The 17,192-nt window shown below is 43.4% G+C and overlaps 1 protein-coding gene across 1 annotated transcript in view; it reads right to left on the bottom strand.

The window, feature by feature from the left end:
• The window catches only part of MKLN1 (muskelin 1), a 55,185-nt gene extending 52,939 nt beyond the window's left edge, over nucleotides 1–2,246 (bottom strand). The window contains exon 1 of the mRNA XM_070754982.1: nucleotides 2,001–2,246. Coding sequence (XP_070611083.1) covers nucleotides 2,001–2,113 — 113 coding nt within the window. The 5' untranslated portion in view covers nucleotides 2,114–2,246. The remainder of the gene's footprint in view (nucleotides 1–2,000) is intronic.
• Between the last annotated feature and the right edge of the window lie 14,946 nt (nucleotides 2,247–17,192).

Here is a 17,192-nt window from a genome sequence, read left to right as displayed (position 1 = left end):
AAATCTGCACTTCTATTCTACTAGTTTTTCTCATCATTCCTATCACCCATTTCCTCCCATGTTGACTGTATGACTGTAACTTGTTGCTGTATCCTAAGATTTTTATCAATATTGATTGTTTCTTCATTGCTTATTTGACCCCTGTGACAATCATTAAGTGTTGTGCCACATGATTCTTAACAAATGTATATTTTATTTTATGTACGTTGAGAGCATATGCGCCAAGGCAAATTCCTTGTGTGTCCAATCACACTCGGCCAATAAAATTCTCTTCTATTCTATCATCTTGGAGGCCTCTTGGAATCGGCACTAATGGGAGGCCTCATGACTCTGCTCAAAGGCTCTAATGGCTGGGAAAGGGAGGAGGAGGAGGAGGGATAGATGAAGGAGAAGGAGAGGAGGAGGAAGAACAGTGGTGGGCTACGAGCTGGAACGCTAAATTACGCTCGCCACCGCGGCTCGTAGGTTCTTGCGGGACCAGCGCGATTTTGCTGCTGCACCTGTGGAGGAAGCAAAATCGCGCACGGAGCCACAGGTGCGCCCATATTTCAGCATATGTGGAAGCAAAAAATCCTCACCAAAACCCGGGTGCACCTGTGGCTCCGTGCGCGATTTTGCTTCCTCCACAGGTGCAGCAGCAAAATCACGCTGGTCCCGCAAGAACTTACAAGCCATGGCGGTGAGCACAATTTAGCCTTCTGGCTTGTAGCCCACCGCTGAGGAAGAGATAGACGAAGAGGAAGAAGAGGAGGAGGAAGAGAAAGAAGAGGAAGAGGGAAAAGAGAAGAAAGGGCAGAAGAGCTAGAGGAAGGAAGAAGAAAAGAAAGAAGTAATAGAGGAAGAAGAGGAGGAAGAAATGATAGAGAAAGAGGGGGAGAAGGAAGGGGAAAAAGTGGAGGAAGAAGGGGAAGAAGAGCTAGAGGAAGAGGAGAAAGAATAGGAAAAAGAGATAGAGGAAGAAGAGGAGGAAGAAATGATAGAGGAAGAGGGGGAGGAAAAAGAGAAGGAAGAAGGGGAATAAGAGCTAGAGGAAGAGGAGGAGGAGGAGTGATAGAAGAGAAAGATGAGGAGGAAGAGGGAAAGGGAGGAAGAAGGGGCAGAAGAGCTAGAGGAGGAAGAAGAGGAAGAAAAGGTAGAGGAAGAAAAGGTAGAGGAAAAAAGAGGACAACGAAAAGGAAGAAGAGCTAGAGGAAGAAGATGAGGAAAAATAGGAGGAAGAAACAGAGAAAGAGGAAGAAGAAATAAAAAAGAGTAGGGAGAGGAAGAGGAGGAAGAAGAAATAGAGGAGGAAGGGGAAAAAGAAAAGAGGAAGAAGAGATAAAGAAGAGGAGGGAGAGGAAGAGGAGGAAGAACAGGAAGAAGAAATAGAAGAAGAGGAAGAAGAGGTAAAGAAGAGGAGGAGAGGAAGAGAAGAATAGGAGGAGGAAGAGATAAAGAAGAGGAAGAGGAGGAAGATCAACAAGGATCAAGACCCTGATCCCAGTAGCAATGAAGACCCATTTGCCAGGCCTGTCCACAAAAGGTTGGGGAGACAGATCCTCCCCTACAAGATCCACCCGATCCCTATGAATCCACGCTGCTCGGACGCCCCCTGATCAGCCTTTCATTGACCTTTCCCATCCCCCTCCACACACACCCTCCTTTAATTAAGTCAACCAAGGCAAGTGGGGCGGCCTCCTTCACCTGGCCATTGAGGGGGGCCAGGACCCTCACACACAAATCCATAGGCTCCTCCCCCAGCCCCGCCCCCAACGGCTATTTGCGGGGGGGAGGGTCAAGACCCCTTCCCCACCTGCTAGAGCAGGAATGGGGGGGAGTCTTTTCCGGGTCCTGCCCCCTCCCCACTCCATCCACATACACCGGTGGTAGACTCGGAGGCCCATCCTCCGCGCCCTCCTTCAGCCGGGGAAGATGGGGCGGTGGTCCCAGACCCCCCAACGGAGGGGGCTGCCTTGAGGAGGAGGGCTTCCCCGCCCTCCACACACACGCGGCCGACTCACTCTGGCAGGTAGGTGGAGGAGAAGCTGCTCCAGCGGTGGAGGGTGTATGCCAGGACCCGGCTGCCGAGGAGCCCCGACGACCCTGGGCCGAAGCCTAGGCCCGACGCCGCCATCTTGTCAAGCCGCCGCGAACCGGGGAGGAGGAACCATAGAGTGGGCGGAGGGAAAGGAAGGAAAGGAGGGGAAAAGAGGCCGCTCTTTCCCGGCCTTCACTTCCGGCTGCCGCCTCTTTTTGGTTGGACTCGGCCACGCACGCCCTCTAGATGTTCGCCGTAGAGCCGGAAGTATAGAATCACGCGGTGTGTCTGTGTATGTGTGGGGTGGCTGTTTTTCACCACAGTCTCTTGAAGGATGGGGAGGGGAGGGGAGAGGGCGGGGCGTCTTTAAAGGGACCGCCGCGCGCTTTTCGAGTTTGAATTGAAATGCAAAATTTGCTTGTGGCTGTTTTTTCTTTTTTTTGGTAATGCCAGGTAGTCCTCGACTTACGGCCACAATAAATGAAATCATAAGTAAAATAAATAAAATTAAAATAAAATAAAATAAATGAAAATAGAATAAATAAATAAAATAAATAAAATAAAGTAAATAATAAATAAAATAAAATGAATAAAATAATAAATAAAATAAAATAATAAATAAATAAAATAAAATGAATAAAATAAATAAAATAAAAATAAAATAAAATTAATAGAATAAAATAAAAATAAATAAATAAATGTACGCCATTCAGTGAAAAAGGTGTTCACTGAGTTTTGCCCCATTTTCCGACCTTTCTTGACACGGTTGTTAAGTGAATCGATGGACTTGTTCAGTTAGTGACCTGGTTATTCAGTGAATTGGGTGTGTCCCGCCCCTCAGTTTGCTGGCTAGCTATTGGCTGGCTGGCTAGGGAATTCTGGGAGTTGAAGTCCACCTATTTTAAAGTTGCCAAGATTGAGAGCCACTGAGTTAGAGGACAGTCTGTTCTTTGCTCCCACCCAGAGATTTTGCAATCCGGATCTGGTTTACAATGAGGTCCCCAAAGTTGGCAACGTTAAGATTTGTGGACTTCAACTCCCAGAATTCTAGGAGTTGAAGTCCACAAGTCTTAAAAGTTGCCAAGTTTGAAGACCGCTGGGTTAGTTTTAACATGTTCCAAAAAATAGAGTAATTCACAATATGGTTAAAGCATGATGGGCAAACACAACCTTTTTTTCTGCTTTCAGTCCAGTAATGCCAAACATCTGTTTGGGCAACGTTATTTGCGAAAAAGTAAACATCTGCTTGGAAATCTTTTGCAATTTTGCTAAATCAAGACAAATTAACCTGCCAAGTGCCCCTGATGGCCTATTTTATCGCTGGATTCTCTGTACACTTATGCATTGCAAAAAAAAAAAAAGGCTTCTCACTCCATAAGAGCATGGCCAATTTGTAGTCTTCTATTTTTAAGCACTTTGTACATGTTCACCTGTACTGTACTGTTTTCTTTGCATTCTTCCTAGCAGTAGAAATGGAATCTTGCAATGAAGTGAAATAATGTTTCCCTTTAAAAACCCCATTATATCTAAGGGATATTTTCTCCTGGGTTAACAATAAAGTCCTAGAAGTAAAAAATTAGATATGGATTGATGGGCATATCTGAAAGGACTGAGACAGATGAGAGAGTGGATGGATGGATGGATGGATGGAGGGAGGGAGGGAGGGATGGAGGGATAAAGAAATATGAAAGGACCGAGACAGATGAGAGAGTGGATGGATGGATGGAGAGAGAGAGAGAGAGATGAAAGGTAGGTAGGTAGATGATGATAGATTACAGATAGATTATGATGATAGGTAGGTAGGTAGGTAGATAGATAGATAGATAGATAGATAGATAGATAGATAGATAGATAGATAGATAGATAGATAGATAATGATGATAGATAGATAGATGATAGATAGATAGATAGATTAGATTAGATTAGATTAGATTAGATTAGATTTATTGGATTTATATGCCGCCCCTCTCCGCAAACTCGGGGCAGCTCACAACAAGATAGATAGATAGATAGATAGATAGATAGATAGATAGATAGATAGATAGATAGATAGATAGTTGATAGACACAAAGATAGATAGATAGATAGATAGATAGATGATAATGATGATAGATAGATAGATAGATAGATAGATAGATAGATAGATAGATGATGATAGATAGATTAGATTAGATTAGATTAGATTAGATTAGATTTATATGCCGCCCCTCTCCGGAAACTCGGGGCAGCTCACAACAATATAGATAGATAGATAGATAGATAGATAGATAGATAGATAGATAGATAGATAGATAGATAGATAGTTGATAGACATAGATAGTTGATAGACATAGATAGTTGATAGACACAAAGATAGATAGATAGATAGATAGATAGATAGATAGATAGATAGATAGATAGTTGATAGATAGTTAGATAATATCATCCTGATAGATAATGATGATCAATAGCTAATGATGATAGAGAGATGATAGATAGTTGTTTTCGTAGATTTTCATGGGTATGAAGGTCTTGGCATATTCAGGTTTCTTCCCATGTAGGATTCAGAGATTTCTGGCAACGTTTCGACGGAAGAAACCCGAATATGCCAAGACCTTCATAGGTAGGTAGGTAGGTAGGTAGGTAGGTAGATAGGTAGGTAGGTAGGTAGGTAGATGATAGATAGACAGACGGACAGATGGACAGACAGAAAGAAAAAGAGAGTGTGAGGAAGAGAGATCTCTTTGCTTTATCGCCTGGTTAACAATGTCTACAAACAGAAAAGACATTTTGAGATAAACAGTATTGTTTCCATTGCCCCTAAATCTATAGGCATCCGCTGTCCTTTGCAATAACACCGTTATGTTTTGATTACCCTAAATGGAGCCCTGAGCTGGCAACTAAGGGATCATCCAGGTCTTAATTAAAGCACTTAATGCTCCTTAAAGGCTGTGGATCTTTTCCCAGGCTTGGGAATGACTCAGCTCTCCTACCAGGAGGTGCTTTGAAGCGGCTCTTATGGCTTCCGTTGGGAAAGCATCGGAGAATTGAACGGCTCCCGATTTGTAAAAGGTGGGCAGCTGTCAGTGAAGGACTGCAAAAAATTTTACTATCACATTGTGGGCGTGGCTTATTGTGTGGGCGTGGCTTGCTGGCCATGTGACCAGGTGGGAGTGGCATGATGATCATGAGACCCGGGGTGGCTTAAAGGTCATGTGACTGGCTTAAAGGTGGTCAACTTGATGTCACTCAAATCAAGGATTTCGGTTAGGGGGCCTGGCCTCTCCTCACCTCAAAGAGATGCAATTTCCCTCTCTATTTACTGTTACTGAACACCCAAAATATACTATTTAATTCTATGTATATATGCTGTTTGTGTACATACATAGTGCACGCAGGCACACAAAAATATACATTATCTACTACAGTATATAAACTGTATGTAAACATATGCACACCCCTTCTAAAATTATACACATTCAACCTTATTTACTATGATAGGAACAACATACCCAAAGTCCAGAATGGAAAATAAGAAAAATACAGTGGTACCTCGTCTTACGAACTTTTTGAGATACGAACCCAGGGTTTAAGATTTTTTTGCCTCTTCTTCCAAACTATTTTCACCTTACGAACCCAAGCCACCGCTGCTAGGATGCCCACCTCTGGACTGCCGTGTTTTTGCGATGCTGCAATTTCACTGAGGCTCCCCTCGCTGGGAAACCCCACCTCCAGACTTCTGTTGCCAGCGAAGCGCTCGTTTTTCCACTGCTGGGATTTCCCTGCTGGGATTCCCCTGCAGCATTGCAAAAACACGGAAGTCCGGAAGTGGGGTTTCCCATGGAGGGGAGCCTCAGGGGAATCCCAGCAGTGCAAAAATGGGCGCTTTGCTGGCAACGGAAGTCCGGAGGTGGGGTTTCCCAGTGAGGGGAGCCTCAGGGGAATCCCAGCAGCGCATAAACGGGCGCTTCAGGTTGCAAAAGGGGTGAGCTTTGGGCTTGCACGCATTAATCGCTTTTCCATTGAGGAAGGAAAGAATGATGATGAGAAGGAATGGAAAAGAGGTAAGGAGACGGAGGGAGGGAAGAAGAGAGAGAGGAAGGAAGGAAGGAACAGAAGATAGGGAAGGGAGGGAGGAAAGAAGGATGGTGAGAAGGAACGAAGGGGAGGAAAGAGGACGGAGGGAGGGAAGAAGGGAAAGAGGCAGGAAGGAAGGAAGGTAAAGGAAGGAAGGAGAGGAACAAGGGAGGGAAGGAAAGAAGGATGATGAGAAGGAACAAAGAGGAGGAAAGAGGACGGAAGGAGGGAGGGAGGGAGGGAGGAAGGAAGGAAGGAAGGAAGGAAGGAAGGAAGGAAGGAAGGGCCCTGGTAATAATGCAACAACAATGAGAAGGAGGAGGAGCGCAATCAGATTTTCTAGATTCTTATAGCTAATCTCAATAAAAATAGTTTTAATCTTCCTGTGGAGTTCATTTCCTGGTCTCATCTGCCTAGCGATTTTCCCTGCCCAGGGGAGAGAGGAAAAGACCGCATTATTCGCCTTCAATAAAAGAGAATAAAATTTATCCATCCATCAATTTTTATTTAGTTTATCCTAGATCATCGGAACAACATTTGATCATTTCTATTCCTGGGGTTTGGAGGAAAGGTGGTACAAGCCAAGGTAGAATTCAAGGATTTTGAAAGACTTGTTTTAAAAATAGCTCCGCTCGTGTACGTTTCAACAAAGGATACAACCGGGTGTGGGTTGGCTTGGTTGGAAGTACGCCACTCCCTTGTGTTCCAAACTTAGTTAGAGGATACGTAATTTAAAAACCTCACCCCAGGAAAAGAGGATTATAATAACCTGCCACCGGTCACGTTATTGACAAAATCTGCCCCATTTTACACCTTTACTGGCCAACGTTATTAACTGGATCGGCACAGTTATTTATTTATTTATTTATTTATTTATTTATTTATTTATTTATTCCATACACAAATACATAGGAAGAAAAATAGACATGTAGTAATATATATGAGGTTGAAAGAAAGGAAAGACAATTGGACAGGGGACGAAAGGCACACCAGTGCACTTATGTACGACCCTTACTGGCCTCTTAGGAACCTGGAGAGGTCAAACCTGGAGAGTCTAAGGGAGAAGTGTTGGGGGTTAGGGGTTGACAAAATTGAGTCCAGTAATGAGTTCCACGCTTCGATAACTCGATTGTTGAAATCATATTTTTTACAGTCAAGTTTGGAGTGGTTCGTATTAAGTTTGAATCTGTTGCGTGCTCTTGTGTTGTTGCGGTTGAAGCTGAAGTAGTCATTGACCGGTAGGTCGTTGCAGCATATGATCTTGTGGGTAATACTCAAATCGTGTTTTAGGCGCTGTAGTTCTAAGCTTTCTAGACCCAGGATTGTTAGTCTATTTTCGTGGGATATTCTGTTTCGAGTGGAGGAGTGAAGGGCTCTTCTGGTGAAATATCTTTGGACATTTTCAAGGGTGTTGATGTCTGAGATGTGGTATGGATTCCAGACAGATGAGCAGTAGTCTAGGATGGGTCATCCCCATTTTCTTTTGCCAGTTGTTGAACACGTCATCCAATTGTTCAGCTAATCTGGCTTCCCATTGAACTTTGCTTGTCAAAAGGTCACGAAAGGGCATCTCATTACCCCAGGATGCTTCAACCATCGTAAATCATCATCCCGCTGCATAGAGCACTGGTGAGACCCCATTGGGATTACTGTGTTCAGTTCTGGAGACCTCACCTACAAAAAGATATGGATCAAATTGAACGGGTCCAAAGACGGGCTACAAAAATGGTGGAAGGTCTTAAGCATAAAACGTATCAGGAAAGACTTCATGAACTCCCATCTGTCTAGTCTGGAGGACAGAAGGAAAAGTGGGGACACCATCCAAACATAATTTAAATTTGTTAAAGGGTTAAATAAGGTTCAGGAGGGAAGTGTTTTTAATAGGAAAGTGAACCCAAGAACAAGGGGGCACAATCTGAGGTCAGTTGGGGGGAAAGATCAGAAGCAACGTGAGAAAATATTATTTGACTGAAAGAGTTGTAGATGCTTGGAACAAACTTCCAGCAGACATTGTTGGTAAATCCACAGTCACTGAATTGAAACATGCCTGGGATAAACATATCTCCGTCCTAAGATAAAATACAGGAAATAGTAGAAGGGCAGACTAGATGGACCGTGAGGTCTTTTTCTGCCGTCAATCTTCTATGTTTCTACGTTTCTAGGCTGTCTGTTTTGCAAACAGGATAGTTTCTTAGCAGCTGAGCCACAACATGCCACTAACGGTCACTCCCGAGCTGTTTTGCAACCCTCCGAGCAAAGGCTACCATCCTTGTCTCCGTGCCTGGGTTTTTTTAAACTGCGGTTCCGGAGTATGAGAGGGAGGCTGAGGGTGTTGTTTCGACTGTACGTAGTTGTCTCTGACTTTTAAAAAAATGACGCAGCATTTTGCATGGCAATTACAAAGCGGAGAGGAGACAGTGAGCGAAGGAGCCAAGAAGGAAGAGAGAGGGAGCCCTGGAATTAGGTGGCTAGGGGCTGTCTAGATAGTACAATTCCTAAACACAGGAGATCCAACCTGCATACCTCCTTGTTTGTTTGTTTGTTTGTTTGTTTGTTTGTTTGTTTGTTTGTTTGTTTGTTTGTTTCTTTCTTTCTTTCTTTCTTTCTTTGTTTTATCAAGTACATATTGGAGGTATGTAAAGATATAATAATATTCATATACAGTGGTACCTCTACCTAAGAACGCCTCTACTTAAGAACTTTTCTAGATAAGAACTGGGTATTCAAGATTTTTTTGCCTCTTCTTAAGAACCATTTTCTACTTAAGAACCCGAGCCCAGAAAAATTCCCCAGGAAATTTGAGAGCGGTACGAAGGCCCGGCCAGTTTCCTGCCATTCCCCCTTTAATCCTGGTCATCTCGGGCTTTTCTGGGCTGCCAGAGGAGCCTTTCGGTGGCATTTAAGGAGGCTTTGGCAGTCCAGAGCAAACGGAGTGTTTTCCTTTCTCTGGGCGCTTGGAGAGGGAATAAACCTCTGCCAGTGCCCAAAGAAAAGAAACGCATCCTTCGCTCTGGGCGGCGACTCTCCTCCTCTTCTTCTTCCTCCTCCTCCTCCCACCCAAATTCCGAGCTTTTATTTCTTTCCTAATGGGTTTGCACGCATTATTTGCTTTTACATTGATTCCTATGGGAAAAATTGCTTCTACTTAAGAACCTGGTCATGGAACGAATTAAGTTCTTAAGTAGAGGTACCACTCTACATGATACTAGTAAAAAAATAAAAAGAAACATTAGGACAGGAGATGGAAGGAACTTTGGTGCACTTATGCACGCCCCTTACTGACCTCTTAGGAATCGGGAGAGGTCAACAGTGGATAGTTTAAGGGTAAAGTTTTGGGAGTTAGGGGATGACACTACAGAGACTGGTAGTGAGTTCCATGCATCAACTACTTGGTTACTAAAGTCGCATTTCCTGCAGTTGGGTTGGAACGGTTTACATTAAGTTTGTATCTGTTGTGTGCTCCTGTGTTGTTGTGGTTGAAGCTGAAGGTTATGACCTATAAAGCCCTGCATGGCATAGGACCAGACTATCTCCGAGACCGCCTTCTGCCGCATGAATCCCAGCGACCGGTGAGGTCCCACAGAGTTGGTCTCCTTAGGGTCCCGTTGACCAAATAATGCCGGCTGGCGGGACCTAGAGGAAGAGCCTTCTCTGTGGGGGGCCTGGCCCTCTGGAATCAGCTCCCTCTGGAGATTCACACTGCCCCCACCCTCCTCACCTTCAAGAAGAGTTTAAAAACTAATCTTTACCACCAGGCTTGGGGTTCCTTAGATCTTCCCCCCTGACGAATGAATGCTTTAGTTTGATTGTTTTTTTAAATATATTTTTATTAAATTTTTATTACAACAAACAAACAAAAAATTACTTAAAGAAAAAGTGCCCAACACCAATAAACCCCACCACCATTTAGGGGGTTAAATCATTTGCAATACGTTTCAATTTCTTCCTTAGCTCCGGTTTACATTTCTTTACCTGCAAAAAGTGATTGGAATTTATTTTTCACATTGTCGTCATCAATTCTACTTAAGATATAATTTTTCACCTTATTCCATCGTGCCATCAGCTTCTCCAATTTATTTTCATCAAAGTTATTTAATCTTATTTCCATAATTTCGAAGTGGATGTGGTCCACCATGAATGATATTAACGCTTTTTTTTCCTTTTCAATTAGAATTTTAAATATTGTTTTTAATGTATTAATTGGATTGCTATTATTCTTGTTTTTCTGTATATGCTGTGAGCAACCCTGAATCCTCGGAGAGGGGCGGCATACAAATCCAATAAAATAAATAAATAAAGTAGTCATTGACAAGGAGGACGTTGTAGCATATGATTTTATGGGCTATGCTTAGATCATGTTTAAAGCAACATGGTTCTTTCTATACCTAGGATTGTAAGTTTCGTAGGGTATTTGGTTGCGAGTGAAGGACTGTATCTCTGGACATTTTCTAGAGTGTTTATGTCCGAAATGCAGTATGGGTTCCAGACAGATGAGCTGTATTCAAGGATTGGTCAAGGATTAGTTTTGGACCACCAGGTGGTAGCAGAGAGACACCGAACTCTCCTGACCCTCTCCTGCCCCCTGGAGGTCAATCCAGATTTGCTCCCGTTGTTACTTGGAGAAGCAAAGTCCAGCGGTGACTCACCGAAATGGATGAGGCAAAAGGTCAGAAGGAGGAAATAAACATGTAAGAACTGTGTGGGCGGTGTGTACATAACAAGAGAGATGCACGCAAGCCTGGCCCCGGTCCGAAGTGTGATGGCGACAACATGTAAAAAAAACACAAAACCCCCAGAAGAAGTTTCCACGAGGCAGCAGCCACTTGTAACTTGGACTGTTTTTAAAACAAAAAAACAAAACCCCCAGAGATTAAATATGTTGAGTTTATTCTTCTCCTCCTCCCTCTCTATTAACAGAGTGGGAAGGGACCTTGCAGGTCATCTAGTCCAACCCCCTCCCCAAGCTGGTGACCCTACATCTGCTTCTACCTAGGATTGAACTCACATTTTATCCCAGGAAGGGAATCAGGGAGGGAGGGAGGAAGGAAAGAATGAAGGGAGGGAGGAAGGATGGAAAGAAAAATAGAGAGAGATAGGAACCCACAATAACCTCTCTTCAAAGTCACTTTCAAGGCAGGCAGGCAGGCTGGCAGGCAAGAAGGAAGGCAAGAAGGGAGGGAGGGAAGAAAGGAAGGAAAGAAGGGAGGAAGGAAGGAAGGAAAGGAGGAAGGAAGGGAGGCAGGAAGGAAGGGAGGAAGGCAAGAAGGGAGGGAGGGAGGCAGGAAGGAAGGAAGGAAAGGAGGAAGGAATGAAGGCAGAAGCTGGCAAGCTGTCAGGAAGGAAGGAAGGAAAGAAGGAAGAAAGGAAGGAAAGAAGGGAGGAAGGAAAAAATGAAAGAAAGAAGGAAGGAAGGCAAGAAGGGAGGAAGGAAAGGAGGAAAGGAGGAAGGAAGGAAAGAAGGATCTTGGGACTTTCCCACTATCCATTGCTCTATCCGTCCATCAGCAAGAAAGGTTTTTTAAAAACAAAACATGGATATATGCAAAAGAGAAGGCACATGGTTTATGTGGTATGTGCTCCCACATGCCCTATGTGTCAGCCCCTCGCTTAGGGTGTCTCACGCCCCGTGTGGTCCACAGACAGTGCCGGGCGCTGGGGCCAAAGAAACCGAAGACCTTTTTGCTCTGGTGATAACAAGAGCAATGAGTCTGTTTAGAAAACCCAGGCACTTTCCTGGAAAACATGAGCCCCCCGGATGATAAAAGACGGAGAAATGGGGTGGTGTCACTTCTCAAACTTTACCTCATCTTCTCCCTCCCTGACTAAGAGTTGGCTGAGCTCACCTGATTTTACTCCGGCGTTGCACAGCGTTGCAAACGCTCAAGCGGTCCACATATGGACACAACCACCTGCCCTTCTTCTAGACACTCATCCTTCCTTCTTCCTCCACCGCTCTTTTCTTCTTTCCTTCCTGCCTTTTCCATATCCTTCCTTCCTTCTTCCCTCCCTTTCTTCTTTCTCCATATCTTTCCTCCCTCCCTTCCCTCCCTTCTTCACAACTTTCCTTATTTTCTCCCTCCTTTCCTTTTTCCTCAATCCTTTCTTTTTTCTTTCTTCCTTAATCCTTCCTTCCTTTCTTTCTTCCTCCCTCCCTCCTCCATATCCTTCCATCCTTCTTCCCTCCCTTTCTTCCTTCTCCTCCCCCCTCCCTCCCTTTTTCACACCCTTCCTTACTTCCTCCCTCCTTTCCTTCCATCCTTCTTCCTCAATCCTTCCCTTCTTTCCTCCTCCTCCATCCCTCCTTCCTTCCTGCATGCCTTTTCCATTTCCTTCCCTCCTTCTTCCCTCCCTCTCTCCCTCCTTTTCTTCCTCCCTCCCTTCTTCACATCCTTCCTTACTTCCTACCGCCTTTCCTTATCTCCTCTCCTTTTTCTTCAATCCTTCCCTCCCTCTCTCACCAACCAATACAAAGTAAAAAGCAAACAGATGTAACCTGGTTGCATACTTATAAGGACTTTAACAACAGGACTTCCTTCACAATTCACAGCTTTATTAGTTAATAATTAAGCTCCATTTAAAACACACAATGGAGGTCAGAAGTCTAACATAGCTGAAGTAAAACAGAAAGAAATAAAATATTTTTTTGGACATAAAACCCTCCATCAGCCTGCTAAACTACAGAGGAAAGGAAGTGGAAATAAAATTTGGGTGTTCTTATTTTAAAAACAATCCAGTAGCATTTGATGGCTTGCTTGGTTATTATTTTTTCTGACGATATAAAATATGAATATAAATATAAGACACAGAGTTATGTGGCCTTCCTGGAACTGGGAGAAGCAAAGGGACTCAAATTCTGAATCATTTCAATAATTAATTGCATTCCAGCAAAAGACTGTTAACAGTTTGGACTTTCTCATGGCACAAAACCTCAATTCCAATCAATTTAATATTGTCTTTTGAGGACTGCTCACCATGCAGGAATTAACGTGTACAGCTATGAAGAATTTCCAATATCTGAATAATTTCTGAATTGATCCATAACTCCTTATTTTCCTTTTGCATGTTAGAAATTCCTTTGGATTCCTCATCATTGATCTCTGTTGATTTTCTGGGGTTTACAGTTTTTAAGTTATAATAAGTGAAGGGCTACCAAAATTTTTACCACCACATTGTATTTTTCGGAGTATAAGACACTGTCAGGAATTAAAAATCCTGAGATAATATCTTAATGCATTCTCTGTTGAGAATGCTGAGTCATTCTGAGGCAGTTGAGTGGCAGCAGCCTAGCAATTATGTAAATAGTATTTAACTATGCAAGAGCTCTCTGTTCTCTGTTTGCTGTGATCTGTTGTCGTTCCTGAGAAGTGTGCTCTGAAGTTGCTGTATTGACCTGTTGGTTCCTGTGAGTTATTGTAACTAAGATAGTTGTAATGAGATACTAGTGTAATGTATGTATAGTAAATACAGTTAGTAGTGTAAATAAGAAGTAAATATATTTTTCCAAGACTTCCTACTGCTGCTGTGTTTCATTGAAGACTTCAACTCCATATCTATTGGTCTGCGGCTGGCTGGTTGGGTTGGTTAGACTGGTTGCGTTGGTTTGCTGCTTGGGCTGGCTAGTTTCTGCAAATGTAGCTCTGATAGACACACCAGAGTATACTGTAATAGCAATAGCATTTAGTTTAGTTAGTTTAGTTTTATTGGATTTCTATGCCGCCCCTCTCTGGAGACTCGGGGCAGCTAACAGCAATAATAAAACAGTGTACAGTAATAATCCAATATTAAAAATGATTAAAAACCCATTAATATAAAAAACCAAACATACATACAGACATACCGTGCATAAAATTGTAAAGGCCTAGGGGGAAAGAGCATCTCAGTTCCCCCATGCCTGGCGGCAGAGGTGGGTTTTAAGTAGCTTACGAAAGGCAAGGAGGGTGGGGGCAATTTTAATCTCTGGGGGGAGTTGGTTCCAGAGGGCCGGGGCTGCCACAGAGAAGGCTCTTCCCCTGGGTCCCGCCAAGCGGCATTGTTTAGTTGACGGGACCCGGAGAAGACCCACTCTGTGGGACCTAACTGGTCGCTGGGATTTGTGCGACAGAAGGCGGTCCCTTACATACCGCTTCCCAGTGCTTTACAGCCCTTTCTAAGGATTTACAGAGGGTACGCATATTGCCTCCAACAATCTGAGTCCTCATTTTACCAACCTCAGAAGGATGAGTCAACCTTAAGCCTACTGAGATTCGATCTGCCAAACTGCTGGCAGCCCGTGATCAGCAGAAGTAGCTTGCAGTACTGCACTCTAACCACTGCACCACCAAGGCTCTTATAAGACACACCTTAGTAGAATAAGACATTGAACATCAATGTTTTACTTTACATAATAGTTTAAATCAGCCATTTATATAATAACAAATCTATCTCATCGGCAAAACCCACAATCAAAGTTTCGGGTTTCGGGCAGAAAGTCCAGAAACGGTTTCCAAGTAGAACTTGGTTGGTTTTTCTCAACCATGACAAGACAATCATAGAAACATAGAAACATAGAAACATAGAAGTCTGACGGCAGAAAAAGACCTCATGGTCCATCTAGTCTGTCCTTATACTATTTTCTGTATTTTATCTTAGGATGGATATATGTTTATCCCAGGCATGTTTAAATTCAGTTACTGTGGATTTATCTACCAGGTCTGCTGGAAGTTTGTTCCAAGGATCTACTACTCTTTCAGTAAAATAATATTTTCTCATGTTGCTTTTGATCTTTCCCCCAACTAACTTCAGATTGTGTCCCCTTGTTCTTGTGTTCACTTTCCTATTAAAAACACTTCCCTCCTGGACCTTATTTAACCCTTTAATATATTTAAATGTTTCGATCATGTCCCCCCTTTTCCTTCTGTCCTCCAGACTATACAGATTGAGTTCATTAAGTCTTTCCTGATACGTTTTATGGATACGATGTTTTTTATGAAAATTCTGGGTTTTGTTTTTTTTAAAAGGAGGAAAACAATGTTCTCTCTTCTCCCCCTACCCCACCCCAAAAAAAACACATTTCAAAGAAATAAGGTAGTGAAAAATAAATTTATAGCTGTTAAGTTATTTCTGGGCTCTTTTTGGAGAAGTGTGTGATGAGGGTTCAAGAAACATCTGTAAGGTGGCCTCTATAAATTGACTTTAAAAAATAAAAATAAAGGAAGGATGATGCACATTTATTTTAAAAAAAAGATTAAAGGTTTAATGCCTTGGCTTAGATTCCAAACTGATGCTTTCAAATAAAGGAAAATATTTGTAGCTCAGGGTTGAGAGCTGTGAGCTCCTTGGTGCTCGCTGAGGTTAATAGTTTTTTGGCAAGTGTTTCGCCACCCAATTAGGTAACCGCATCAGTGCTAGAAGGGAAGTGTGTGGAAATATGGGAATACAGTGGTACCCATATTTACGAACTTAATTCGTTCCGTGACCAGGTTCTTAAGTAGAAAGGTTTGTAAGAAGAAGCAATTTTTCACATAGGAATCAATGTAAAAGCAAATAATGTGTGTGATTGGGGAAACCACAGGGAGGGTGGAGGCCTTATTTCCTGCCAGGAGATTCCTAGAGAGGCCCCACGGAGGCTTCTCCAAGCCTTTTCTGGCCCTGTTTCCTCCCAGAAGACTCCTAGAGAGGCCCCACGGAGGCTTCTCCCCACCTTTTCTGACCCTATTTCCTCCCAGGAGATTCCTAGAGAGGCCCCACGGAGGCTTCTCCCCGCCTTTCCCAGCCCTGTTTCCTCCTAGGAGATTCCTAAAGAGGCCCCACGTAGGCTTCTCCCCACTTTTTCCGGCCCTATTTCCTCCCAGGAGATTCCTAGAGAGGCCCCACGGAGGCTTCTCCCCGCCTTTCCCAGCCCTGTTTCCTCCCAGGAGATTCCTAAAGAGGCCCCACGTAGGCTTCTCCCCACTTTTTCCGGCCCTATTTCCTCCCAGGAGATTCCTAGAGAGGCCCCACGGAATTGGAATACAGTACTGTGTTGAGCTCTGGAGACCTCACCTACAAAAAGATATTGGTAAAATTGAAGGGGTCCAAAGACGGGCTACAAAAATGGTGGAAGGTCTTAAGCATTAAACTTATCAGGAAAGACTCAATGAACTCAATCCGTATAGTCTGGAGGACAGAAGGAAAAGGGGGGGACATGATCGAAACATTTAAATAGGTCAAAGAGTTAAATAAGATTCAGGAGGGAAGTGTTTTTAATAGGAAAGTGAACCCAAGAACATGGGGGCACAATCTGAGGTTTGTTGGGGGAAAGATCAGAAGCAACGTGAGAATATATTATTTGACTGAAAGAGTAGTAGTAGATGCTTGTAACAAACTTTAAACGTTAAACATGCCTGTGATAGACATATATCCATCCTAAGATAAAATGCAGGAAATAGTAGAAGGGCAGAATAGATGGACCATGAGGTCTTTTTCTGCCATCAATCTTCTATGTTTCACTAGCAAAGAGAGAACACAATGAAAATTTCCTAGGAGAGAGACAGAGGGTTGTGTGTGTGTGTGTGTGTGTGTTTTGTTACACCTCTTTTTTTTTTCATTTTCTTTTTTTCTTCTTTTTAATTAGCGCTTCGTATTTCTCCCTCTGCTAAGCGAGGTTTTCTCGGCAGCAGAAGAATGGAAAATTCCTATTACTGCATCAAAGGCGATGCTCTTTTTTTTTCGTGATGTGCGCGGCTGGGGGTGGAGGGGGTGTTGTTGTCACGCGGTCTCTTCCTGGATATTAAATAATTCACGATTCGGGGGGGGGGGGGGGTAGCACTTCTGTTGGCTGGCTTCTTTTTGCAAGTTCCTGCCAGTAGGATGAAGCAATAAAAGGAGCAGCGGTGGAATTTCTTACCCAAGCCAAGATGTGAATTCTTACTCCTGGTTGTAAATATTCTGCCTCCTCCTCTTAGAGATTCACGAGTCATCCAGGTCATGGTTTGTCCCAAAGGTTCTTTTTTATTTTATTTCAGAAGGCAACTGGACATTGTTTTCTTTCTCCCCTTCTTTCCCCTTCTGCAACCCGACAAGACTGACACGGACTTCAGAGGAGAATCAGAACTGCAGTAAAAACAATGGCTGCCAACCTGCCTTCCATTGAGGACCGGTA

This window comes from Erythrolamprus reginae, chromosome 6 (assembly GCF_031021105.1).
Source record: "Erythrolamprus reginae isolate rEryReg1 chromosome 6, rEryReg1.hap1, whole genome shotgun sequence".
NCBI lineage: Eukaryota > Metazoa > Chordata > Lepidosauria > Squamata > Dipsadidae > Erythrolamprus > Erythrolamprus reginae.
This window is presented reverse-complemented; position numbering and strand designations above follow the sequence as displayed.